Genomic DNA, 26,817 nt, shown 5'->3' with positions numbered 1-26,817 from the left:
TTATTTTCATTAAACTGAAGCTTTCTTCAGCATTGTGGCTGATGCAACAGGTTGAGCCACTCATCTGTGGTGTTTTGCGACTCCATTTTTTTGTGCTGCCAAAGGGTGGGGAGCTTGCCTGGCTTGCCACCAGCTTGTGTCATGTTTCCATTTTCACTCGTCTGCCTCCGTGGCAAGGGCTCACCTACACAGGGTCGAGCAGGAGTTTCTTGGGAGGGAGCAGCAGTTACTGGTCCCCTTGGAGGAGCCAGCATATTCTCAGATACTCTGAGGGCCCTGGCCTCTTGTTTGGGACAGGGTGTTGACATTTGGATAGCAAGCTGGAGCTAGACTATGACAAAACAGTCACTGCATACCCTCTTGGTCTGAGTCTGAAATAGTAGCTACTATGTGACTCGCTCTTGGAGCAAGGGAGACTACAAGTTGGGGAACAGAACCCTGTGTAAACCCTGAAAACAATGTGTTGGGATGTGAAGAGGGGAGATCCAGTGCCTAGGAGTCTTTGAGTCCCTTTTTTATACAGAGACTTTCCAAATACAGAACTGAGAGGGTACTGTTAGTATCCATTGCTAATGTTTTAAATGGATTTAAACATTGCTATCACAAAGCACAATTTTAAAATGAAACTTATCTGTAACACACCACTTGTGGTTATAATATATTTTATTAGGCATGGCCCTCTGGAACAGAGCTAAATTCAGATGCTTAATGGATTCCTGAGCTGTGTAGATAGCAATCAAGAAGCACATGCCACAGGCTTTGACCCTTACAGGAAGCAAAACAAACCTACCGGATTGTCATAGAGTCATGAACTCCCCAAGCAAACATTTCCCAAGCATCCTGAATATGCTAGGCCTGTCCTGAGCTTTGAAGACAGGAAAAAATATGCACCCTCGTCTCCATAGTCACTACTAATGAGGTTACCGTCTAGTGAGGAGACAGATGAGCAAACAGAGCATTGTAATTTGATGTGCGACATACCGTAGTAGTGACCGACACGAGGTGTGGGAGGGATGCCCTAAAGTGTAGCAAACCCAATGAAAGGGAGGAGAGAGATGAAGCACTTGGACTCTGTTAAGCTTTTAAGTACTTTGAATTCTTAGCTCACAGCACCTTATAAGTGCCACATTAAAAGAGGACAAGAGAAACCTACTTCTTTGAAAAGAGGAAGTTCTAATGTCCCAAGAAAGAAAAAATGTTGAATGTGTATTCGGAACTCTAGGAAAGCAGGGAAGGGCATAATGTTAGACGGCCTTCCATCAAAAGTTTAATGGAGAAGATTCCACTTTCTCAGAATGCCCTTTTTGTATAAAGTATCTCCTTTCTTGATGGTGTGGCTCAATGAGGCATTGCTCAGTTAGATTCTCTGCCTTGTTATTTAAGTATTGGAAAGATATTCTCAGTAAAAAGCTTCAGTGAAATATGGGATAAGTGTTACTGGAAAGATCCCCAAAGCATTTCTCAATTTGAAAATGATTTCCTTAGCTAGGAAATGAGCCAAGAAAAGTCAGCCCCTTTGGAGAAGAAATAAACTCATGGTTCTCTGCCTTGATGGAAGGACCGTTCACCACTTTCGCCTGTTTTCTTTCCCCCAAGTTCTACCTGGAAAGTTCATCTGTTTGGGACCACATTAGGACTAATTCCATGCCCTTCTTTCCACTCCCTCTTCTGTTCCCCATCTCAGAGATGTTTGTGGATCCTTGTAGATGTCCATACTGTCTACAACTATGTGTATACATAAGGTGTTGGTTTAAGAAGCAGAATTTGGGTGGAGTTCCGTTCCTACCAGGAATTCCCACTGACTAACATGTCACCAAGTATTTGCTGAGGGCCTTCTGTTGTACCAGGCCATTTGTTCAGGGCTTAAACATAATAAGGCAGTGATCCCTGCTTTCTACTGTGTGACCTAAGGCCTGGTGGGAATGGATCTTAGCAGTCCTGTAGCTCAGAATTAATCATCAGCCCAAGGCAAGAGGAGATCATTTGACTGAAATCTTTGTACTTGCTGCTGATGCTTTCACAAAGGAAGAATATAAGACAGTTGGTCGCATGGGTAGCTTGAGCTCTGAGGGGAATGATCGCATGTGTATTTTGGCTCCTGATTCATAGGAGCTTAACTAGACTTTCCAGATAGTGTGGGGAGTAAGTGAAGGCCATCTCTCTGGAACCTCCTGTACATGTAGTGTATATTCTACCTGTGTCTGCTATGTTTACCTTACCTTCTGCTTCCCCTAGTCACAGCTGCAAAACAGATGGTCTCCTACACATGAGACATGAGGTACATTAGACCTGGCCATACCTGACTTTGTCTTGGTCATGGAAGTACATTTTTGGAAAAAGTTATATATTACCCCTGAACAAGAAGGAGATTTGAGGAAAATGAAAGATGAAAGTGCAATAAAGAGGTCAGGTTTGTAATCCTAGCTACTCAGGAGGCTGATATCTGAGGATCACAGTTCAAAGCTAGCCCAGGCAACAAAGTCTGTGAGGCTCTTTATCTCCACTAAACTACTAAAAAATCCAGAAGTGGAGCTGTGGCTCAGGTGGTAGACCATTAGCCTTGAACAAAAGAAGCTCAAGGGATAGCACCCAGGACCTGAGTTCAAGCCCCACAACTAACAGAGAGGGGGAGTGGGAATTGGATTCAGCTTCTTAGGAGTGTGTGTCGGGGGGTGGGGGGCGGGGGGACAGGAACACTGCCTACTTTGGGTTGGGAAAGTTGAAATCCCATTGTTCCAGGAGTATAGGGATAACTTTTGTTTATTGCTTTATGATTTCCTTTCTGGAGATAACCAGGGTGTAACTCATACAAGTACAGCCTGGTCTCTGTTATTGAAGTATCAATTTAAAACCCTAGTTGGGGGTTGTCTTAGGGTTCTTCCATTGGTTTGGTCTTTTTCCAGTAGTGTAGGTGGGGAGGCTGACCTGACTCCTGGGGAAGGGAACTGCAGAGGATTTGCTCCTTGCTTCCACCTGTCCACACCACTGCCCTGGGCAGCAGGTGATGGACTTCTGTAATTTGCATTTGCCCCTGGGCTCACTAGCAAATCTGAGAGTCATACTCAGCTGACACACTCAATTTGGGTAAATAAATGATGAACCTGCATTGACAGGAAGGAGATTTGGGGAAAATAAAAAGTATGCAATAAAGAGTTGGGTTCACATCTGCATTTACTTTAACTTGAAAAATGTACAAGTGCTACTAGGATCACGAAGGGGCTTTAGTTTTACTCAGAAAAGAAATCAGCATAGAAATGAAGCAGATTTTACTCGTTTTTTGGTTTGTTTGGTTTTTTTTGCCCTTTTCATGCCATAATCCACCACCAAGACTTCAACATCATCCACTGTAGAGCTAACTTTCCTTCCTGAGTGTCATGATTCTAAACACCATGGTAAAGTCTCCTGTTAATTGTTTACCTCCCAGATGACAGGCCGAGACCTTCTCAAGGATCGAAGTCTGAAGCCTGTGAAGATCGCTGAGAGTGACATTGATGTGAGTGAGCAGTGACCGGCTGACCCCTCTGCTCCCTTCTCACCCAGGCCCAGTGTGGGTAGCATCTAGCAGGGTTTGGATGTAGCCAAAGGCTTTCTGCTGATACCCTTGAGGCCATGCTTATTCTCAGCTTCCCAGGCCCTCCTCAATGTGTTCTTGTTTGTAGGTCAAACTGAGCATCTTCTGTGAACAAGACAGAATCCTGCAGGACTTAGAAGACAAGATTCGAGCTCTCAAGGAGAACAAAGTATGCACTGGTTTTACACAGGGGTATAGGGGTGTTTTGTCACCCTGTCTTTCCTGAGACATTAATTAGCCTCTCATGTTTAGTTCTGAACAATAATTTTTTTTTTTTTTTTGCCAGTCCTGGGCCTTGGACTCAGGGCCTGAGCACTGTCCCTGGCTTCTTCCCGCTCAAGGCTAGCACTCTGCCACTTGAGCCACAGCGCCGCTTCTGGCCGTTTTCTGTATATGTGGTGCTGGGGAATCGAACCTAGGGCCTCGTGTATCCGAGGCAGGCACTCTTGCCACTAGGCTATATCCCCAGCCCTGAACAATAATTTTTTAAATCCTATTTAAAATGTGCTTCTTGGGGTTTTTATCTAGTCTTGAAGATCTAACAGGGAGACCCCAGCTCCCTCATCTCATTCTGCTCTGGGCGACTTTCCTGGAAGCCCTCAGAGTTGAGCCTGGGAGAGGCTCTGTTGACTTGACTGTGATGATTCGGGTGCCTGAGGCCCAAGGGAGGAGCTGCCCCTTTGACACTGGCTACAGCTGAAACAGGGCAGAGTCCCTCATCCCCTTAACTCCTTCTAGGATCTGGGCTTTGAAGACAGCAAGTCTAGATGAGAAGACGAGAATGGGTCTGGGGCCACCCATATTTACTTTCTTGGGAATTTTTTTCTTATTGCATTTTAATAAGACATTATATTTGTGATGCTGAAGGTTTTTAATAACACCTTTTCTCACCAGAGCTTCCAAACTTGTCTCTTAACTCACTCTTCTTCATAGTTTCTTGTATAAGGAGTTTGATGGCTTTATGTCCACTTTGTAGGTGAGGAAGCCACAGTACAGAGCTGTTAGTAAACTGGCATCAGAGCCCTGCCTCTCAGCCCCTAGCTCAACACTGGCCCAACGGGGCTCCATATCTTTGGCAGCTTTCTTTGCTTCCTGGTATTGTATGAAGGGACCTCTTGGATTGAACTCTTATCCTGTTGCTCTTTGGTCCTTCCTGGTGCAGGACCAGCTGGAATCTGTACTAGAGGTATTACACAGACAGATGGAGCAGTACCGAGACCAGCCCCAGCACCTGGAGAAGATTGCCTACCAGCAGAAGCTACTCCAGGAGGATCTTGTCCACATCCGAGCTGAGCTCTCCAGGGAGTCCACTGTGCGTGCAGGGTGTGGTGGTGTAGACACTTCCTCAGGAGGGGCTGGCCACCATGTGCCCATCTCGGGAGCTCTAGTTGAGTTAAATATCAGGGGGTGGGAGTCTTGAAATAGAACTCTCCTAGGCTGCTGTATCTTGACAATAGCTTGTGCCCTCAGCTGTTCCCAGATGGCTGAAAATGCTCAAAGGATGGATTTCTCAAAGCAATTTGCAGGCCAGTCTAAGATGTCAAAATTTCTACTTTTTTGTTAGTATGCTGGGTCTAGACCTTTCTGCCAGGACAGGGAATTAAAGCATTTCTGCATAGAAAAAGGGACAGAGCAGGTGACCAGGGTAAGATCCTACTCTCCGTCCTGCTTCTCTGTCTCCCTCCCATCAGTCTGTCTCCTTCCCTCTTCCTCTGGCTGCTCAGCAGAGATCAGGAGCATAGGTGCTCTCAAGCTGCCAAGGAGTGAGGAGACAACAAGAGACCAAAAGCATTTCCTTGTTCAACAGGAGATGGAAAACGCCTGGAATGAGTATCTGAAGTTGGAGAGGGATGTGGAACAGCTGAAGCAGACCCTGCAGGAGCAACACAGAAGAGCCTTTTTCTTCCAGGTGAGGAAGGGCTATTCATCCCTCCAAGCTCTGATTGTTTCTGAGAGCTTAGCTTAAGGGGCTCTGAGCACTATTCCAGGGCCTTTTCTTCCCTGGCCCCATAAAACAACCACCCCAAGCTTTCCTTTGGGGATCTCGTCCTTCGCCAGGCTGTGATGAGAAGCCTCATCCCAGCTTCCTGTGCCTCTCTGCTCTCAAAGGTAAGCCCTTAGTGTTTTTTTTTTTTCTTTTTTTTGAAAGCTTTGGCTTCTGATCATTTTAAAGAAGACCTGAAAAAAGACTTGGACAGAACACTTGATAGGGAGGTGAAAATGAGGGGCCCCATGGACACACAGCAACAGGAAGCCTCACCTCCTTCCTGCCCGATTCCTGGAGATAGATGATGCTATTATCCCACTACTACCCGAAAAAGAAGCGTGATCCAGTGCATTGAGGTGCTTCTAGTCTCCAGGTGCTCATTTGCATTTCTGGAGACTAGACTAGGTGATACCCATCTCTGGTCCCTGCCCCACTTGTGAGAGGTGGTATTAAGAGCCCAGCCTCCTTACCTTAAAAACCAGGCCATCCCATGGATAGCAACCTCAGTCCCCCAAAGGTGAGACAATGACAGGCACTGTGTGGTTTCTCTTCTCCTAGATTGAGTTCCCCAAGCCACCCCACAAATCCCTCTCCCTCCCACATACCCCACTTGTGATGCTTAACCAGGCTTCTACCTCATGTTCAGAATTTTTAAAATGGAAAACGACCTACTTTCCAACTCCACTTCAGATTCATATCTCCTTCTTTCGAGGCCCTGACATAAATACTGTTTCTTTGAATTCAGCAAACATTCCTGGAGGCTTCTTATGTGAGACACTGCACCCAAGAGTGGTACTGGGCTTGGTAATCAATGACCTAATTCTAGCCCAGGTTCATCATTCAGGTGATTTAGTGAACATGAAGATCTCTGGACTTAGCCCTGCCCTAGAAAAGTGAAAGAAATTCTGGAGGATCTTTAGGTTTGTGTGCTCTGAAGCTTTTCTAGGTGATACTAGGCCCCACTCACTCAGATAGCTCCCAAAGGATTCAGCCTCTGGCTCAAAATCTTGCCTCTGGCTCAGGGCTGACCTATGAAATTTCACAGAACTTGTCTGTCTCTTGCTGTTGTTTCTGTGCCCATAATTTCCCTTCATCCAAGCTAACATTTTCCTGTTCTATTTTGTATCCCCAGCATTTATCATAATGGCTTGAAAATACTAGGTGAATATATTGTCTAAGTCTTCGCAACATTGTTTCTAGGCATTAGTTCCTGACACTATCACCTTCTTTCTTCTTGTGCTACAAAGATCCATGGTTACTTTTAGTAGCAATACTTTCAGCTGTTCATTCTTTATTTTCTTTAATTATGCAAGCAATACAAGTATACACAGCTTCTGAAAATCCTCCCAAAATGAGAAGCAAAACCACAAAATGATACAGATGCTTTTTTCTCCAATGCCCATTCCCATGACCTCTGTCAGTCACGTGTTTACAGCCTTGCCTTTCTGACCATTTCTGTGCATTTCCAAATGTGCACCGTGTAAAATTGGATCATTTATTTGAGCTTTGGAACAGTCAAAAGGGTTGCTTAAAGAGGGTCACTCTTATGCATTGTTTGGCAACTTGCTTTTTGGTCTTTATGTTGTGGAAGCATTTCCTTTATAGAAACTGTTACGGTACATCTCAAAAGGCTAGAAGAAATTATTTTGAGTGTTTCACCATAAAGAAATAATAAATGATTGCAAGCATGCCTCTAACCCCAACATTAGGGGACAGAGGTGGGAGGATTGCTGAATTTGAGGTTAGCCTTGGGAACGTTGAGATCTTGTCTGCAGGGAGAACCAGGGAGGGAGGCAAATGGAGGGAGAGAAAGAAGAGAAGAAAGAAAGAAAGAAAAAAAGATGAGATTAGTTATGTTTACCATATTATTATCCAATATATACAGATACCGAAATATCACATTGATGCTCCATAAACACATACAATTTATACACATATATGTACATATGTATATATATAATTTTAAAAACATTTTTGTTTTAAAAAGAAAGGCTGACAAATAGTGCCAAATTGCTCTCTAAAAGACTTCTATCTTCCCACTCCGATAGTGAAAGCATTGGGCCTTTTTGCCCACATCTCTCCTCACCAGCATTTGATGTTATCAGTCTTTTTGTTTTAATCAAAGTTTTAGTAGCTTCAACATCTTATCATATGAGTATCAATCATTTGCATTCCCATTACGATTTTATTTCATAGTGGTTTAATGGATAGCAAGCCCAGAGTCCTTTTACCCACTTCCTTAAACAGAAATCAATAACAGGGCTGGGGATATAGCCTAGTGGCAAGAGTGCCTGCCTCGGATACACGAGGCCCTAGGTTCGATTCCCCAGCACCACATATACAGAAAATGGCCAGAAGCGGCACTGTGGCTCAAGTGGCAGAGTGCTAGCCTTGAGTGGGAAGAAGCCAGGGACAGTGCTCAGGCCCTGAGTCCAAGGCCCAGGACTGGCCAAAAAAAAAAAAAAAAAAAATCAATAACAGTATATCTGATTTGGTCACACATTTCCCGGAGAATTTTCCCTGCAAGTTTCTAGCAGATACGCCAGCCTGGAGCCTACAACTGGATTTTAACATATCCCTGTGGTATTTCTCAAGCTTTCCAGGCAGGTCTCAATGACCAGAGAAACCATAAAATTCTACTTTCATCAGGCTCGGTGCTGCTTTGATTTACTCCTAGGCCAGGCAGGCTGTTAGAGTCTTGTACAGAGTATTAACACTTGAGCTATGCTCAAAATCCATATGTAAATTAGGTAGAGGTAGACCAGCCCAACAGAGGAAAGCCTGCTTGTAAATGTTTCTGTGGGCCTTTGGAATTTTTCATGTGTATCCATCCCTAGAATGCTATGGGCAATGTGGTGCTAGCCAAAGTGTGGTTTGCAAAGAGATGCTGCCCCCAGAGGAAGGGGTCCTGTCTGCAATGGCAGGCCAAATCCCAAGAAGAGAATTCTAGTTAAGAGCTGAGTGGCACTGAACTGCCACCTTGTCTTCCCCAGGAGAAATCACAGATCCAGAAGGATCTTTGGAGGATCGAAGATGTCCTTGCAGGCCTGAGTGCAAATAAAGAGAACTACCGAGTCCTGGTGGAATCCGTCAAAAACCCGGGTGAGGGACATCTTAGGAGTGGGACGGGTGGCATGAGCTCGGGAGGCTGTCTTCATGGAGCTGCATCACCTCATTTGTCATTCAAGGAAGAGGGCCTTATTCCATCCTGTCCTTGTTTCCCTCCTTGTCCTCAGAGAGAAAAACGGTGCCTTTGTTTCCTCACTCACCTGTGCCTTCACTCTCAACGTCTGAGAGCAAGCCTCCCCTGCAGCCCAGCCCTCCCACCAGCCCTGTGCGGACCCCTCTGGAGGTTCGGCTCTTCCCGCAGCTGCAGACCTATGTGCCATACCGACCTCACCCGCCACAGCTGAGGAAAGTGATGTCCCCGCTTCAGTCACCAACTAAGGCAAAGCCCCAAGAGGTAAGTTGTGGTAATTAGGAGCTGAGTGCCTTTGTTTCCTGTCTAGCTGATAATTGTCCTTTTTTGGTTTTTGTTTTTTTTAACTGGCCCTGGGGCTTGAACTCAACACTTGGGTGCTTTCCTAACCTTTTTTGCTCAAAACTAGTGCTCTACCACTTGAGCAATACCTCCACTTGCAGCTTTTCGCTGGTTAATTGAAGATAAAAATCTCACAGACTTTCCTGCTCAGGCTGGCTTTGAACATGATCCTCAGACCTCAGCCTCCAGAGTAGGTAGGATTACAGGCATGAGCCACCAGTGCCCAGCTGACGATCCCTTTTTGTCCTTATGTAAGTCTCTCTTGGGAGAAAAGCTCTCAGGGAAACCATGGAGATATGGAACAAGCTGAAAGCCCTCAGGGAATCCTAAGTCCAGAGCAGCTAAGGGTAGTATTTACCTGCTATGTGCCTTGGTCTCTGGACCAGTAGGATTCTGAGAGATGGTCTAGCCCCATCCTCCCATATTGCAGTTGGGAAAATTGTGGCCAAATGAGAGGAAGGGACTGTGATGATTAGGGTGGAATTTGTGATCTGCTTCATGCAGAGAGGGCCCCTGTCATTACATAGCCTAGAAGGGGCAGGAAGCTCCTGCCAGCAGAAGAGTGTCCTTACCCTCCCCTGCTCTCCAGCACTAGTGCTATGCTCTGAGGATGCTTTCCTCTTTCCAGGAGCCTGTTGCACTATGGGCAAGAATGTTAGTGTCCCAGTCCCATGGGGAAGAAAACTGAAGGAGAACAGGAGCAGGAATTTGGTGGTCTCTGTGTTAGGTAGTGGATTCATCTACAGCTCCAGGCCATTCTCTTCTTCTGTGCCACCTACCACCCAACTGTACCTGCAGCCCAGGACCTTGGGTCAGGTATATAACTGTGTGATGACCTGAGCCAACACCTTTGCTTGCCCAGTTTGGAGAGGAGCTCTATGTACATTCTGCACAGTCTTGGAACATGGAGAATTTAAAGAAATAGATGTAGTAAAGTACTGCATCAGCTTCTACTCCACATCAAGGCCAGCTTTGTGTGGAAAAGGAAAGGAGTCTGGCTCAAGTGAAGGAAGCCAGGGTGGCTTGGCAGAGGCCTTGCTTGGATACTGGGTATGCCCAGGGTCACAGAGGTTGGTACACAAGCATTGGAGAAAATCAGATGATCCCTCAGTCTCACAACTTCTAACAGCCATGGCCCACGGCCCAGAGCTGGACCCAGATGTGGTCCATGACCCAGCCAGAGAAGTTCCTCAGATCTTTCCGTCTTGAGATCACTTCAATCCCAAATCAAAGGAGCAAACTGGAAGCCCAGCCATAAAACACCAGAACCCACAGCAGGAATGTCTAGGGTAGACAGCTGTTGATACGATCCACTGAGTGAGGAGCAGAGAGAAAAGGTACTTCTCTGGAGCACCTAGACTCCAGTCCTTGCTTTCTAGGACAAGTACGGTCTCTTTCTGAGCCTGCTCAGTTTCCTCTTAAGAGGCTCCTCCTCCCAGCGTGGTCCTCTGTGGCTCTTGTGCATCAGGGCCACTGGGGATCTCCTCTCTCTCCTTCTTGTAGTTGTGTGCTTACCAGTTTTGCCACTTTTTTTGTGCTGTTGATTGCTAGTTTTTAGCATTTACGTGAAATAGTAATACCTATCCTGAAAATGACATAAGCTGAAAATATATAATTTAATGACGAATAGGGAGAACATCCATGCTACACCAAAGCAAGATAGCAAATAGAATCCTTCCAGCAAGAAGAGGTCGCCCTCAGACCTGTGAGTCCCTTCGCAGTCTAGACCAACCAAATGTAGCTTTTTTGTATAATATTTCTTTCACTCATTTTCTTTTCAGTGGACTACTGGTTTGCTGCCCTAAACATTTTAATTATGCATATATATATATATATATGTAACATTGAACTCCCTTGTACATTCCATCTTCAATATTACACTTGTGTGATTCATCCACATTGTTACTTGTAACTACAGGTCTTTCATTTAGTTTGACTTAGTTTCCTGAATTTAATTACATTTTTATTTGATAATTTCTAAGAGTATTAAAAGATCTAATAAAGAATATAATAAAACATCTCTTACCTTCTCTCTCCAGATACTCTTTTTTGTTGTTGTTCTCTGGTCTTACTCTTTCCTGAACGCTGCAAAATTCTGGAAGAAAACAAAGCAAAACTAGACTAAGAAACTTAAGAGCTTAGGAGAAGGCAAGATGGCTGTCAGTGAGTGTTTAGCAGTCAGGCCCTGTCTGCTGACTGGAAGAGAGCCTGTAGTCCTCAGAGAGCACTATGAACAGAGTGCGCAGGAAATAGTCATACTCACTGCCTTCGGGCAGTGGGCCTGCAGGCAGTGAGTCCCTTGTCTGACCCACTTACCATTTAGGAGGTCCTTCCTTTCTTCCTTCCTTCCTTCCTTCCTTCCTTCCTTCCTTCCTTCCTTCCTTCCTTCCTTCCTTCCTTCCTTCCTTCTTCCTTTCTTTCTTTCTTTCTTTCTTTCTTTCTTTCTTTCTCTTTCTTTCTTTCTTTCTTTCTTTCTTTCTTTCTTTCTTTCTTTCTTTCTTTCTTTCTTTCTTCCTTTTTTTTTTTTTTTGCCAGTCCTTGGCCTTGAACTCAGGGCCTGAACACTACCCCTGAGCTTTTTTTGTTCAAGACTAGTGCTCTACTGTTTGAGCCACTGTGCCACTTCTGGCCTTTTCTGTTTATGTGGTGCTGAGTAATCGAACCTAAGGCTTCATGCATGCTAGGCAAGCACTCTACCATTAGCCATATTCCCAGCCAGGTGGTACTTTGTAACCATGTACATTTCTGAGAGAAAGGGCAGGAGGATATACTATCCTCACTCTGCTAAAAGAACCGAGTGCAGGACCACGTATCCAGCTCAGGCTGTCTGTCGTTGTTCTCCAAGGTGGGTGCTGACGTCAATCATTTGCAGCAGTTAGAAACCTGCCTCTGTGGTGGTGGATGCCAAGAAAGTGGACTGGCAATGCAGTACCGTGCCAAGAGCATAGGCCCTAGAGGCCCCCAGGCCTGGAGTTGGAGATGGGGTATCTATAGTATAGATAGAACACAGGAATCAAGAGGAAGAAGAGAACTGGAAGAGAGACACTTCACCTCTCCTCAGCCTCTCCAAAAGAAATGCACAATCCTGGCTGAGGAGCCAGGTTCACAGTGGCTCACAGTGACCTATCCCCACCCTTTAGGCCACCACTGTGTCATGACCATGCCCTTCAGCACTAATCCCACTGCACAATCATTCTGCTTCTTTTTCTGAACAGGAAGACGAGGCACCTCCCAGGCCCCCGCTCCCTGAACTCTACAGCCCAGAGGACCAGCCTCCCGCCGTGCCACCACTGCCAAGGGAGTCTACCATCATCCGCCACACTTCCGTGCGAGGGCTCAAGCGGCAGTCAGATGAGAGGAAGCGGGACCGGGAGCTGGGGCAGTGTGTGAATGGGGACTCAAAGGTGAGCAGGAGAGCACCCCTGAGTTGCCAGCTGAGTGAAGGGATCACTCATTGGGTGGGGTGACACTGAGCAAGTGTGACAGCCTCAGACTCTGCCCACAGGTGGAACTCCGGTCATACGTTAGTGAGCCTGAGTTGGCCACGCTCAGCGGGGATGTGGCTCAGCCCTCCCTGGGACTCGTGGGCCCAGAGAGCAGGTACCAGACACTGCCAGGCAGAGGTAAGGCCAGACCCTTGATGGAGTACTTTGAAAAGCCCACAACTCCACCACCCTGCTCCCAGGTGTAGCTGTGCTCTCAGTGACCCACTTCCCGACTCGCTCTCCTCTTCCATCTCTTCCCCAGCAGTATTTTAAATCTCTACTACCGTTAAGCCCGATATCGCTGAAGAACATTATATAGACCTCATCATCAACAACATTGTGAAGGATCTCCCACCATTATTCCATTTTAGAGATTAGGAAACTCACATCTGAGAGAGATTAAATGAGTGCCAGTTAGCTGATCTCTGAAGGATCTTGAAGATAATTCTGGCTCTGGGCCAGTGAGTCCTGGGGCTCTGGGGAATGCTACCATCAAGGCTGTCTCAGGCCTTCCAGAAGGATTTTCCCTCTCATGTCACCCTGGAACCCATGAGTCCTTTCTTAAACACAGATTCTTCTCAGTTTGGCTCCTTTTTTTCTGTCCTTCCTTACCCCAAGCTTGGTTGTGCAGAATGTGTAAGAGTACTCCAAGTCACAGGAGGGTGAAGAGCACTGTCCAACCTAGGGCTTCTGCATGAAAGGGAAGCCTAGGATATAGTTCACCAATCAGCAGGGATGCTGTTGCCCCTCTGGGGACAGAGAGTACCCTTGCACTGACCCCTATTCTACCTAGGGCCTGGGTTCTTGGTTCTTTTGGTCCCTCTTGGGAGTGGACTTCATTAGAGAGGGGTGCAGATCTCCTGACACAGACACTTCTTTCTTTCCTAAGGGCTCTCTGGGTCCACATCAAGGCTCCAGCAGTCATCCACCATTGCTCCCTACGTCACGCTCCGGAGGGGTCTAAATCCTGAAAACAGCAAGGTAACCTTCCCAGTGAGTGGCCTGGAGCAGGGAGGAGCTCTGAGCGAGGAAGTGACTAGAGAGCCTACGAACACTAAGGATGGCCCCTGAGGAGACCTCAGCCCCTCGCGAGCTCAGGGTCCCTGTCACCCACTGCCCACCATCATGGCCATCACGGCTCTTTCTCGATTTACTAAGGACCTCATCTTTCTGTCTCCAGCCTGACAGGGTCACAGGAGGTGACCCCAAGTAGGCTGTGTGCTGCGTTCATCATGGTCTGCGGAATGCATATATAGCTGGGCAGGCCTGGGCTTCAGTGTTGACATCTGCAGAATGGGGTGCCGGCCATGGCTTGTGGAGGCCGGGGAATCATGGTATTCAGAGAAGTGATTCTTTAAAGTAGAGTGTATGACAGCATGAGCACTCAAGAACAAGGATGAAGCCCCAGGTGGCTGCCCTCTGTGTTGTCGGCCAGCTGCTCCATGTGCCTCTCATCTCTTCTCCTCAGAGACCCAAGAGTGCCTTGGAGCGCCTGTACTCAGGGGACCACCAGCGGGGCAAGATGAGCGCAGAGGAGCAGCTTGAGCGCATGAAGCGGCACCAGAAGGCCCTAGTCCGGGAACGCAAGAGGACACTGAGTCAAGGAGAGAGGACAGGCCTGTCCTCATCCCGCTACCTCAGCCAGATGCTGCCTGGAGATCTTGGCTCCGTATGTTAGGCAGGCGGGAATGGGACCGGAAGCACCATTGTTCCTCAAGCTGAGCAGAGCTTCCCCAAGCCCCTCCAGTGCAGGCATATCACATCCCCAAGATGGTTGAGAGAACATCCCTCAGGTTGTTTGTCTACAACCCAGGGTGCATGTGTGAGCTGGTCAGCGGGTGACCCAGAAGCAGAGTGGGAGAAGGATCTCACAGCAGAGGCTTAGGATGTTAGCAAATACCCAGTTGTTAACTCCAGCCAAGTGTGGGAGAGGCCTCTGTGGATATTGGGATCTTAGCTGAATTGAGGACTCGGGAATATAAGGTAGACAAAGTGAAGGAGAAAGTTGGTAACAGGATTTGATAAGTGTAAACCAAACAACTAGCCTTCCAAACTTCCAAGCAAGTGATGGAGGAAGGGAAGGCAATGGAGCAAGGATGGTGTCCCACAACCCTGAGGGCTGATGGTCTCCCCAGCCTGTGGTGCTGAGGCCCCAGGTGCCCAGGAGAGTTGGGGGAGGGGGGCGCCCAGTGCTGCTCCCTAGTGGCACTCTCTGGAGCTGCACCTGTCTACCATTGCCTTAAGTCCTTTTTTGGAAACATGCCATTTGACTTTGGAGTATAGAATGTCACATTACCTTAGCCCTCTAGCCTGACTGTTCTTTCCCTAATTCATTGCACAAGCTCTTTTGCTTTTAGTTTTGCTGCTCATTGCCTCTCTAATCCTGCCTGATTGTGTTTACAGACGCTTCTGATTTGCATTGAACAGTCTCTAACTGGCCTGTGCTGTTTGTTACCAGGCTTATAATTAGCAGCTCTTATCTCCCTAGCCTAGTTAACCCCCGCCCCCCATTTGACTCACCTTTTTCCCTGAACTCCTTCATACAGGCCTACTGACTCATAATTCACTCCTCCCCACAGCTGTACCACAGTCCCGGAGCCAACCCTCTGTGTGAGGACCATAGTTGCTGGCAGAGGTCAGGGCATTGTGAATTTATGAAAATTCATGCCTTACACCTAGATAGTAGAGACAGACTTCAGAGAGTATACATTTGACAAATCTGAGGTTATATGGTTTTAAATCCTTTCACCCACCACACAATTTCTTATGGCAAACTTTTGTGTTTCTGACACTTAGTAACTTGAATAGACAGCAAAAATAAACTGTGTACAGCGGGACTCTCGGCAGCTGTTAATCCAGACACCAAAGGATTAGAGCCAGGACAGTCATATCTTCAAAGGCTGCAAACCTGGTAACTTTTAAACTTTATAAGCTAATGTCATAATGGGATAACACTGACCTTTGACAACATGGTGTCTCAAATGTAGAGATTATCCACAAAATCTAACTTGAATACATTGTAATTTTTCTCTGAACAAAGAAAGACCTGTAAGTCTCTGCATCAACGCCAATAAATGTGTTGCTTAACAATGATGGATTGGCGTGGTTCTTCCCTAGACTTACTTTGTAGAGTACAGTGTCCTTTTCTTGTTTGTAGAAACAATCAGGCTGGGTTTAAATGATGGCTTGTCTTTATTTGAAGCACTTGTGAGCATCTAAGAAAATGTGTGTTTTCTTTGTGAATCATTAAATTAATTCATCCTCAAATTTCCAAGTGCCTAATCCTTTCAAACTGTATTTGGAAAACTGTCATCCAAGATCTACTACATTGTTTCAGAGTCAGTATTGAGAGCTTGTGCATGAATGGGTGAAATGTGCTGATAAGGCTTTGAATTTGGGGCTTCGAGGGACTCTCTCAACAAGAGAATTGGGATTTGGTGAAATGGGAGAGGGGGGAGGGAAGAAGTGGTCTGGGATGAGTAAGCATCTGTGTTTCCTGATCAAGAACACAGGCCTTGGGATGTTCCATTCTTAGCCACCTGATTATACTCAAAGGCCTGACTGAGCAGAATCTACTTCAGAGCTTCAGTCATGCTTAGATTTTTAAATGATTGGGTTAAATTCTGCCTCTTGTAAAACGATGCAAGTCACAAAGTTGATACCACCAAGCAACCATAGAACCATTGTGTTTGGTATAGCATTTCAATTTTATGTTATTTCGTTTTTCTTATAATTTAAAGAGAACATCTGACCCAAATTAGATAAGTTCTTACCCAGCAGTTTTTCTTCCTCTCTGGCTCCAACCTGCCCTTCTTGACCTTCTCAGGCCTGCTGTGGGTGTAGTCACCGCCTTGAGAGAGTCCTGTTGGGAATGCCTAATAGAGATTCTCGGTTATTTGGCTTAGCAGGGCCATAAACTTTTTTCTTTCTTTCTTATTTATTTATTTCTGAACCTGGAGCATAGGATTCCTGAACCAGAAGGGATTCCATGAATAAAGTATCAGCAGAAAGGGCGAAACCATTTTCTGGAGTTCTTTCCCAGATTCCCTTTGGGACTTACGTTCTCAGACCTGGGAATATTCTGGATCCCTGTGAACCACTGTGAGCCAGAAATCATGTAGTCTTGATCTTTGACCTGTATCCTAAGGGTTCATATTTGAGCTTTCTTGGGGCCCAGATCAGAGAGCAAATAGGAGTCAGGAACAGACCTTTAGAGGGGACAGAGGTCTTATGTGTCCTTACATGTAAAGTTATGGAACACAGCTTTTCCAGAGCAAGTCAGAGGTCCATTTACCTAAGGACCTCATGCCCACAAAGCCTCTGCAGTTAGGAAGTGACTGCATTAATCCTCTTAACCTTTTGTTACCAGTGGAAGCGAGAGCAGGACTTTGACCTGCAGTTGCTGGAACGGGCCATGCAAGGGGAAAGGAAAGACGAGGAGAATGGCTGGTTGAAAGTACAGGCTGTGCCTGTCACAGAGTTGGACCTGGAACCTCAAGACTATGACTTGGACATCAGCAGAGAGGTGAGGGCAGGGGCTTCCTTCATGATCCCCAGAAGTTGCTTTCTTCAAGGCTTCCAGCCTAATCAGCAGTCCCACAGAGATCTCGTCTCCATTTCATTTTGGTCCAAGAAAATGTATAGATAGCAATGTGAAGCAATAAAAGGAGTCGGTATTCTGATTCGGGTTCAGATTTATCTCTGTAATTTGGAGAAAATTGCCATTGTAACTTCTCTGAATCCTCAGTTTCCTCAACAGTATGGTGAGGATTAAGTGATTCAGCATTGTCTTAGGAGGGATCAGAAAGGCTGGCACTGATTAGGTATGTTGATGTATAGTTTCTGTTTTAAAATGTTCCTGAAGCACCAAGGCTTGACCATACAACTTATCAGTCAGCAGGCTGACCTGGGTTATTGGACTCGAGGGAAAAACCTGGACTTGAAAATCACACATAAGATTTCCAGCCATGCCAGAGGCCACACATCTGGTCTGAATTCCTCAAGCGCCCTCTGCTGGCATGTATGCATCATGGCAAGGCAGGTCCAGGAAAGCAAATGAAGACTTAATTGGAGGAACAGCCTCTGGCTCTTCTAGACATCGGTAACCTCCGGTGGCCTTCATTGTGCCATTTGTACTCTCCACAGAGCATTGTGGAATGGCTGTGTGGCACTTATCTGTATCCATAGTGCTTTAAATATTTGTTGAAGGAAAACTATTGAATGAACCACACAGTGACCCACAAAACCACATGAGAAAAATGTTGTCACCGCATCAAGCATAGATTTTCGTGGACCCTTCATACAATTTCCCTACAAGTCCACCTCATAAGGGAAAGAGAGCTGAACTGCTAAACACTCAGTGCCTTTGTTGGTTTATTGTTGTTGCTTGTTAGTTGGTTTGTTGTTTTCGCTATTTTGGGGGTTTATGGTGCTGGAGATTGAATCCAGGGCCTCACAGGTACTAGGCAATGCTGTACCAGTAAGGTACATCTTCATCCCTCTTCTCCTGTCTTTAAAGGACAGTCCAGCTGTTTTTGCCAGTGGTTACTGCTAGTAGGCTGGGGGCTCCAAAGGATTTTTGAGAATTAAGAAGTACTGTGTGGATAATAGATGCCTGTGGAGTTGCTGAGTTCTCAGTTCTACTGGGTCTCTAGCTGCTAACTAGGCAAGTCCTCTGCCCACAGGCCTTTTCTCTGTCAGAAAACAGCCAAAAGTCTATGGTTTCTCAGCTACAAAGAACCCTTCATGTGCTGTCTTGGCAAGTGCAAAGGTGCACCATACTGTCCTAATTGGCCAGCTTGCCCAGGGAAAGAGTCCCTCCTTATCTCTAGCCTAAATCCGTCCTGATACAATGTAATCTACTTCCTCTAGATCTGCCCTTATTAGAAACAACAGAGAAGAGCTTATTACTCGCCATCTTTCAGCAAAATATAAGGCTGCATGGATTTAAGTATGTAGACAGGGAATCAAAGCCTAGTTGAGAATGGGGAAAAAACCAAAACCCTACATTGGGGCTAATTAGAATTGCAGTCCAGAAAAATGTAAATTCAAGCACTGCTGAAAGTGGGCTCCAAAGTTTTACAAAATAACAGGTGCATTTACAGCTGTATTTATAGCTTTCAAGTGCAAGGTGTTTGGTCAGAAATTATGGTTGGTACTGGCAGAAGTTAAGCTGTTTTATAAGAAAGGGATGTGGTGTACTTTGAGTATTTGGGCTGTGGGAAAGGGTCTGATGTGCAGGAAGTAAGCAGGAGTTAACCTTTCAAAGGCCAGCTTGCATTCTGCATCTTATTCTCAGGTCTGCTTAGCAGTAGCCCAGTGGCTCCATTTTATGTGCATCTAAACCAGTTGATTTTTTGCTTGGCAAATCTAAAACCAGATTTGCTCCAGAATTGGATTTGGCTTGTTTGTAGAATCTCCAACCAATCCTACTTTAATAGGCACATGCAAGAGTTGACTTTAGCAGTAGTTCTTCACTCTGAACAAGATTTCATCCAGCTGTTTGCCACTGTGAGAGTAAGATACTGGAGTGGGAAGGAGCTCAACGCCATTTGCCCTAGAAAGCAACAGATACAGTAGAGCTGCCTCCTGTCTAGATTGGAAGAATTTTATTGTAGCACAGATAGCAGTGTCACTTCTTTTCATCCTGCCATTTCTTGAGTTGTCATCCATCCATGAAGGACCGAAGGGCTACTAAGTGCCAGGTTCATGCATTAGACAGTAGGAGACAGTGAACGGAAAAGGAAAATGAGGGGAAAGAATCAGAGAACACATCTCAGGATGAGGTGGAGAGGATGTGAATCAGTGGAGCAAAAGAAGAGTACCTCAGGCAGGGGACGAGCAGGAAGAAAGGCCCTGTGATGGGAGGGATGCTGGGCAAACTGCTGGGTTAGTGAGCCTGGGGAGGCTACAGGGGTCCCAGTCAGTAGGGCTTTTAACCTGCTTTAAGGATTACACTTTTCTCCCAAATACTTCAGTGTAGTTGTTGGTTTCCCTTTCCTTCCCTTGGCATATAGGAGGTGGCCTTGTGCAGTAGGAATAATGTGGGCTTTGGCATCAGACCCAGGTTCAAAAACCAACCCCATAATTGATCAAGTTTGGCTAATTAGCAAACTGTTCCACGTCTGTGGACTCTGTTCACTTTGTGCTGGGGAAAGGGTGGAAAGTGAGTCCCAAACAAGAACATCTGAGCCTTCCCCTCCACTTTACTTCCCGGGCCCTCTCCCAGCTATCCAAACCTGAGAAGGTCTCCATCCCCGAGCGGTATGTGGAGCTGGATCCTGAAGAGCCACCCAGCCTTGAGGAGCTGCAGGCACGGTATCGAAAAGCCGAGAAGATCCGCAACATCCTTGCCCGGTCAAGGTCAGCCTTACTTGCTCCTGTCTGGGCAGCCTTGGCCATGGGTGATATCTCATCCATGGGGGGCATGGGGAAGATGGACCGGGTGTATGCTTTGTATCGGACCGGCTACACTCATTACACGAGGCAACTCAGATCTGTGGAGAAAGCTTGCCCAGATCACTTGCAAAGTCCTGGATACCCAAGGAAAGCACCTGTTGTTGGCCGACACCCCCAAATCTGACCCTGTGACTCAAGTAGAGCCAAGTGTGGCAGTGAAGATTTAGTTGGATCAATGATAGTCCCCCTAGGATTTGGTCCTATGGATTTTCACATAGACCCAAAGATCAGAGCAGGGGCCCCAGTCTTGTCCTGTAGGAACCAGACGGAGCCTTTGGCTACTTTCCCAGATAGAGAGCTGGGATCCTCAGAGGTAGCTTTTCTTTCATATGAGACATTGCGAGCTAGGTTAGCTCTGTGTCGGTGTCGGTGTCTCTGTGTGTGTGCGCGTGCACACACACATGCACACTACATCTAGGGCTTGAACTCAGTGCCTGGGCACTGTCCCTGAGCTTCTTTGTACAAGGCTAGCACTCTATCACTTTAGTCACAGCTCCACTTATGGCTTTTTTGTTAGTTAATTGGGGATAAGAGTCTAAAGAGCTTTCCTGCCAAGGCTGGCTTTGAACCATGATCCTCAGTCTCCTGAGTAGCTAGGATTACAGTTGTGAGCCAATAGCACCCAGCTTGGGTTAGCTATTTGGTGTCTGAATTAGTCAGGCACCCCCAACCAGAGCCCTTAACATAAGACCTGTGGCCCCTCCTAAAACAGGAACAAAGCTGTGATTGTTGGGATGTTTGGGAAGAAGCATGTACTTCCTTATTTCCAGAAAAAGTGCTATTTGCATCTGATATCCCCAGTGTCTTTCCCACCAAAGTGTTGAGAACCTCCTGTCTCCTGAGGCTCATGCCCAGGGCAAGTGAGGGCCAATGCCTGTTCTCTGGACCTTGCAGCATGTGCAACCTGCAGCCAACATCAGGTCAGGACCGCAACAGCCTGGCCGACCTGGACTCGCAGCTTCAGGAGCAGGAGCGCATCATCAACATCTCCTATGCCCTGGCCTCCGAGGCCTCCCAGCGCAGCAAGCAGGTGGCAGGTAAGGCCGTGGGGCCAGCTCCCAGTGCTCTCTACCTACTCTCTGCTCCTTGGGGCTTATCCTAGCATGGCCCATCCCAGAGCCAGGGAGCCAAGAGAAGTTGGCAGTTAAAGCTGGCAGTGTGTTCTTCTGCCCAGAAGGCATCTTGCTCCCAGAGGGAGAGGTGCTGCGATTTGACTTTAGGTTTCTCAGGCCCTTGAATCAAAGGGCCAGGACTAAAGTACTTGTCCTTATGAAGGAGGCAGAAAAGCCATTAGTGTTGTGGTTTCTTGCTGAAGGCAAGACAGAAGGGGGTCCCCTTTAGCCCTGCTTAGGTCCATAAACCAAACCGCAGTTCATCGTATCCGAGTGGCTGGTGTCAGACTACAGGACTCAGGGAGTATAGCTTTGCTGGCTAGTGGACAAACTATCACCATGCTGTAGAAGTATGTGTGTGCATGCATACGCCTGTGTGTTTATAAAAAGACTGCTTTCCCCCAGCCAGGAAAGGAGCTTCAGGCTCCTCCCTCTGCCCACACCTTCCTCTGGGTGAGTGCCTTTCCAATCCACCTGGTGCTGTTCTTGCAATGCACACACAGACTGCTACATCTAGGGTGTGCCCCTGGCCAACTGTGCTCCTTCAGGAATGGGAACAGTCATAAAATCTGAAGTGTTGTCACAGTCTCTTCCAGTGCTCCAGTTCTGGCCACGGGATCTAGAAGTGGCCAAAGATAGGGCCTGTAGGTCTTTATGGCCATTGGCCCTGGGAAGCCCCTGGTATGGGAGCAGAGCTTTGCATGCTACAGGGCCGTGGGAATCACCAACGACAAGGGGAAGGGCCTGAGTTTTGCCCCCTATATCCTAATCCAGCTAGTCCCTGAAATCCCTTCCGTCTCCATTCCCTTCAAGGATATGCTGAGTGAGCTGAGAGGTGGGCAGTCAGCCAGACCCTTCTTGCTAATGATCCTGGAGCTCATCCCAGCAACCTCTGAGCTCCTTCTTGAGGAGGAGCCTTCCTCTCTGCTATGCTCGCTCTTACTCTGGATCTGCCTCCCCCTCCCCACCCCCTAAGCCTCTGGCCACAGCAGACCAGCACTCCTGCCTTCACACCCTCCAGACAATGGCCAGCTTTTCTCACTTTCCATTCAGTGATCATCTTCTTCAACTTGCCCCGCCTTGCTCCCACTCCCATCTGAGGACATAATCAAGAACTACAGGCAGTCCAGCAGCCGCAGGTTACTAGTGGGTGGCAGTGGAGCCTAGGTTGGGGCCCAGGCTACCCTGTCCTGGAAAGTGGGGTATCTGGTTCTGGGGGAGCAGATGAGTCTAACACATCGCTTGATTCCTGTGTGCTCCGTCTAGTGCAGCAGCTGGCCCTCCTCCCGCCTAAAGGCCCCCTGTCCTCCAGGACGGTGCCACCTTACCCCCCCTTAAGCAACGGACTCCACTACACCTTTGTCTAACACCTTCCAAGTAAGAGCTCGCCCGGCTTTCCGCACTGATCATGCTGTGCCTAGTGTGAGCATGCGCCCCCTTCTTTCCTGCTACTGTGAGCTAACTGCAGTGCTGCCTGCTGACGCTTCCTCCACTGGTACTGTGGCCGTTGGGGAGTAGTGATAGGGGGTGTGGTGCCCAAATGGCAGGCAGGTGGAAAAGCTAGTGCTTCAGTCTTCAGGGCCCCCAACACAATAGTTAGCCATCCAGGCCCTCGCATCACTCACTGACCTCCAGATGTCAGTGTGCCCCCCACCCCCTGCTCTGTTCCCAGGGCAGCAGGATACCTCATGGACCAGCACAGCCCACGGTGCCAGCCTCTGGGGATGGAGAAAAAGAGCGTTAGCTGAGGCTTAAGGAACTTCCAGACTGGAACAAGTCCAGGTTTCAGATGACGAAGCTGAGGCCCGGTGTGCTGCTTGGGCTCATTCTAGGTCCTCCAGAACTGGTGTGACTGAGACTGTTCTTTCAGTCATTGAACATCCTAGGGAGGAGAGGAAGGGAAGCTGTGGCCCTGGTGAGGCAGGATGTTCCAGCACCGCCGAGTCCCATGAGCCTCAGGTGATGAGGCACAGGTCAGGGAGGGAGCCCACTGACCAAGTGTCTAGCTGGGGTGTGCTGCTGCTGCTGAGCCCATTGCCTCGCTTCAACCCTGGAAGATCAGACTAGAGATCCTGGCAGGCCCTTCCCTGACGGCTCGACTTGCCATTTGTAAAGCATTCCCCTCTCGCCTCTCCTATGTGCTTATGGTTAACCTCGTTGAGTGCCTACTGTGTGCCAAGCATCAGGCTGAGCATATTTGGATCCCCACAACCACCCTATGAAGATATTCACCCCGAATTTTACAGATGAGGAAATGAAGCCCAGAGACCTGAGGGACTTGCCCAAGGAGTCACAGCTTGTAAGTGTGAGGGTTCACAGCCTTTCGGTGTGAGCCCAGAGCCTCTGTCCTCCATCACCACGCACGGACTTGTGTGGGAGCTCTGGAAGAGCAGTGAAGTGAGGGGCAGTGTTTGCATTGCTGGGGTGAGGGCTGGATTTTTGGCAGGTGTCCTCAGCCCAGGCGTTCCCCTAGCTTTGGAGAAGTCAGTGATCCTCAGCCAGCCTGGAAGTAGAAGAAAGGTGTCAACATTGTTGGGCTCAGCCCTCGGGAAGTGGGAGCAGAGGCCAGTAATGGAAAAATCTCAGGGAACTGTGACAGCTGGTCTCAGGAACCTGTTCGTGGTTTCCTCCTAATGTCTGAGCATGGTGGCACTGGTGCAAGAACACAGAGACAAGGGAGTCTCCACTCCCTCTTGCTCTTGGCCGTCAATCCTTACCCCCATTGCTTGCTTTGCATTTCAGAGCCTGTCCATGATATTTTTCCTTGAGCAGCTTTGTAATGGGAGGGGGGCATTTGATCACTCCATTTTTAGATGAGAAAAATGAGATCTAGACAGTCATTCCGTGAATGAGGGGATAGAGACACGATGACTCCAGGGTCTTGTCCAGGTCCTTTGCCCTATTGCACAGGAAGCAGTGTTTAGGACCAGCATGTATCAAGAGTTAGAGAGAGAGAGAGTAATGCCCCATACCAAGAGTGACTCCTAGAAGTTCAGGGTCCCTTGGCAAGCGGCCTCAATGCCTAAGCTCCCTGCTCTGCTGCTTGGTCTGCTGTCCTGTCATGTGTGCACAGACACGCCCACTGCCAACTCTGGACATGAACGTGGCATCTCCAGCCTCTCATTGTCTCGTGTGCTTTTTGCCAGCCCAGGCAGTGACTGATCCATGACTGGCCCAGTGCGCAGAGAAGCCTGGAATCGGGGACCGGTGACATCAGCTTCTTCCCAGGAGATCAGCCGTTCTTCCCCCTCAGAAACCCTTCCAGCTGAGCAGGGGTTCTGACTGGCAGAAGAGACAGCCCACCATCGGGTGTTGCTCGAGGGGCTCGGTCCAGCACATACCCACCTGTTTTAGTTCAGACTCCTTGTTCCATGTGACAGGGGCACTTTTGACATAGACTGTAAAATCCTGACACTGTATTTTAGAATCGGAATGTATTTTATAACATCCATCGCAAGGGCTGAGTGGCTGGAAAGACGAGGCTGCAGGGTTTTGTATCTGTACATACAGATTCAGGTACTACTGGGATAGTAGGTAAGGATTGGAGGGCAAGCGGAGTCAGTCCAATTGCTAATGAACTCAGGTGAAAATTGGGCTTGAGAATACATGAGATTTGTTGGCATGTTGTCCAGGAGAAGAGGGGACTCCCCATGGCTGCAGAGTTCAGCACCCCTGATGTGACAGGCAGCTCTGGGTGTGTCTCTACCAAGATGGCGCATGGAGCCATTCTCTATGCCTTCGACCTTGGGTTTGGTTTAGGGCAACATTGTGTTCAAGAGCTTTGGACTCGGCAACTTCAGCAGTGTTTCCCTCAGCAAAGCACTCTTCTCAGAAAACAACAACAAAACAACATTTGGCTGCATTAGAAAACATACATTGGAAATATACAGAAAAGGTAAGAGGAAGCAGCTTTACTGTATCAGAGCAATAAACTCCACACTGGGTGGTGTCTGGGTCCCTGGCAGAATGATGTCCCTTCAGACAGGCCACAGGAGAACGTCTGTTGTCTGCCCTGGAGAAATCCGGGCTGAAGGAGAACAGGCAATGTGCTTGTCACCAGAAGAGCCAAGATGGCAGGACTTTGACTCAACTCTCAGCCCCAAATAAGATGGCCACCAAGCCAGGCCCAGTGTTTTTGGTCCTTTATTTAAGTTGTCTCATGATATTCTTCATATAAGAAATGATGTTTAGAAAAAAAAAATACCTCCGTTGGGTGGAGCCACACTAAATGAAAATTTGTCTTTGACTAAGCTCAGAAAAAAAAAATCTTGAATATATTTAGAAGTTACTATTTTTAACTAACTCCATATGCTGCCAGTGTCGACTTCATGACATTTGCCAAAATAAAATTTTATTTTTGCCTTTATAAGATTTTGTTGGAAAAAAGGAAATGAATATTTTGCGAGAAAAAAAGCTAATTTAAATAAAAGTGTAATGGTTTGCAAAAAAAATGTGATACACAGATTAAAATATTAACCCGATATGTTTCCTGTTTCTTGCTGACTAAATTCTCTCACGATGGCTTGTGTACTTTGTCATTTCTTGGGAAAATCCTCAGTATCACCTCTTCCAGCTGCGTGTATTGTTCTTCTTCCTGATGACAATTCCTTGACACTTGGTGACTGTGGAGGCCTGGAGACAGAAGGGTGGGCTTTGGCGACAGGACAGGGTAGCCTCCGCCCCTAGTCAAGGAGCCACCAGACTGTGGACTCCTGTGTGGGGCCAATTTGGCAGGCAGACTGTAATCCAATCCAAGACAGCACTGGGGATGCCCGGGCCCCTGTCCAACCCACACACCACAGCTCATCCCAATGAAGCGAGTTAGTGATGGACCATTGCAAACTGGATTTGCATTTAATTCATTCTGACTTGTGATGTATGCTAAAAACAGAAGGCAGAAGGCCAGTTTGGTTTAGGGATGTGTATATTTCAAAGCTTGTTGTTATGGCCATTTTCCTTCACTGCCAAAAAGAGCATCCGAGGTTTGGGGTGACTTTCCAAGTATTTAAACTGGCGAAAGTAGATTCTAAGACATTCTGAACAGAAGATACCACTCCTTTCATAGACATGGATCTTAATTTTAAAGTTAAAAAAAGAAAACAACAAAACTCCTCTTTGGTTTTAAACATTAGTTGGAAATGTCTCCATAACAGATGAAAGGGGTGAGGGGATGATTCCAAGACTGAGTGCGATGGCTTCAAAAATAAAAATTAAAAAGCCCACAAAAGGCAGTAACCATAATAACCATCCTACAGTTCGCCATCTGTAGACATTTTTTCTTTGAAAGTCTATCCATGGTTCCTTATTGCTGGTCGTGGTTTCTGTGTCACACATGCAATCCGTGTACTAGGGAGCATGGCCAGTCTAGCTGCTGTTTCCAGAATGTTCTGTCAGGGAGCGGGTATAGACTGTGCTATGAGAATTGGTTTGAATTGGCAGAGTGTGAGAGGCCCTCAGCCACAGCAGGCAGAAAGTCCCCACGGTTGAGAAGAGCTACAGGCCAATTAATCTACATAAGAGGCAGCATGGCCTGGCCCTTGCCCTTTGAGAAGGGCTGATTCTCTGCCTGCCTGATATAAGATGGGGCCATCTGTGTGGTTACTTTGCACACTCCAGGAAGGGGATGATGCTGGAAAACTCCAGAGCATTCAACTTTACTTCCT

The 26,817-nt window shown here is 47.2% G+C and overlaps 1 protein-coding gene and 1 long non-coding RNA gene across 8 annotated transcripts in view; one reads left to right on the top strand and one right to left on the bottom strand.

The window, feature by feature from the left end:
• Plekha7 (pleckstrin homology domain containing A7) overlaps positions 1 to 25,633 on the top strand; it is a 200,601-nt gene extending 174,968 nt beyond the window's left edge. For 4 of the 7 annotated variants that reach the window (XM_048360239.1, XM_048360243.1, XM_048360245.1 and 1 more), the window contains 15 exons: positions 3,425 to 3,493; positions 3,660 to 3,740; positions 4,734 to 4,883; positions 5,379 to 5,480; positions 8,552 to 8,660; positions 8,795 to 9,021; positions 12,315 to 12,503; positions 12,605 to 12,722; positions 13,474 to 13,565; positions 14,053 to 14,253; positions 16,954 to 17,109; positions 19,813 to 19,946; positions 20,937 to 21,079; positions 22,421 to 22,531; positions 24,301 to 25,633. In XM_048360239.1, coding sequence (XP_048216196.1) covers positions 3,425 to 3,493; positions 3,660 to 3,740; positions 4,734 to 4,883; positions 5,379 to 5,480; positions 8,552 to 8,660; positions 8,795 to 9,021; positions 12,315 to 12,503; positions 12,605 to 12,722; positions 13,474 to 13,565; positions 14,053 to 14,253; positions 16,954 to 17,109; positions 19,813 to 19,946; positions 20,937 to 21,079; positions 22,421 to 22,521 — 1,872 coding nt within the window. In that variant the 3' untranslated portion in view covers positions 22,522 to 22,531; positions 24,301 to 25,633. The remainder of the gene's footprint in view (positions 1 to 3,424; positions 3,494 to 3,659; positions 3,741 to 4,733; positions 4,884 to 5,378; positions 5,481 to 8,551; positions 8,661 to 8,794; positions 9,022 to 12,314; positions 12,504 to 12,604; positions 12,723 to 13,473; positions 13,566 to 14,052; positions 14,254 to 16,953; positions 17,110 to 19,812; positions 19,947 to 20,936; positions 21,080 to 22,420; positions 22,532 to 24,300) is intronic. The other 3 variants (XM_048360240.1, XM_048360242.1, XM_048360241.1) reach the window with 3 other exon arrangements.
• On the bottom strand, positions 10,135 to 22,207 carry LOC125361667. Its single transcript, XR_007212974.1, has 3 exons — positions 22,197 to 22,207; positions 12,151 to 12,155; positions 10,135 to 11,410 (listed from the first exon to the last, which is right to left on the bottom strand). It is a non-coding gene; the product is annotated as an uncharacterized LOC125361667 (long non-coding RNA).
• Positions 25,634 to 26,817: the final 1,184 nt, after the last annotated feature.

The sequence above is a fragment of the Perognathus longimembris genome, chromosome 13 (assembly GCF_023159225.1).
Source record: "Perognathus longimembris pacificus isolate PPM17 chromosome 13, ASM2315922v1, whole genome shotgun sequence".
Lineage (NCBI taxonomy): Eukaryota > Metazoa > Chordata > Mammalia > Rodentia > Heteromyidae > Perognathus > Perognathus longimembris.
This window is presented reverse-complemented; position numbering and strand designations above follow the sequence as displayed.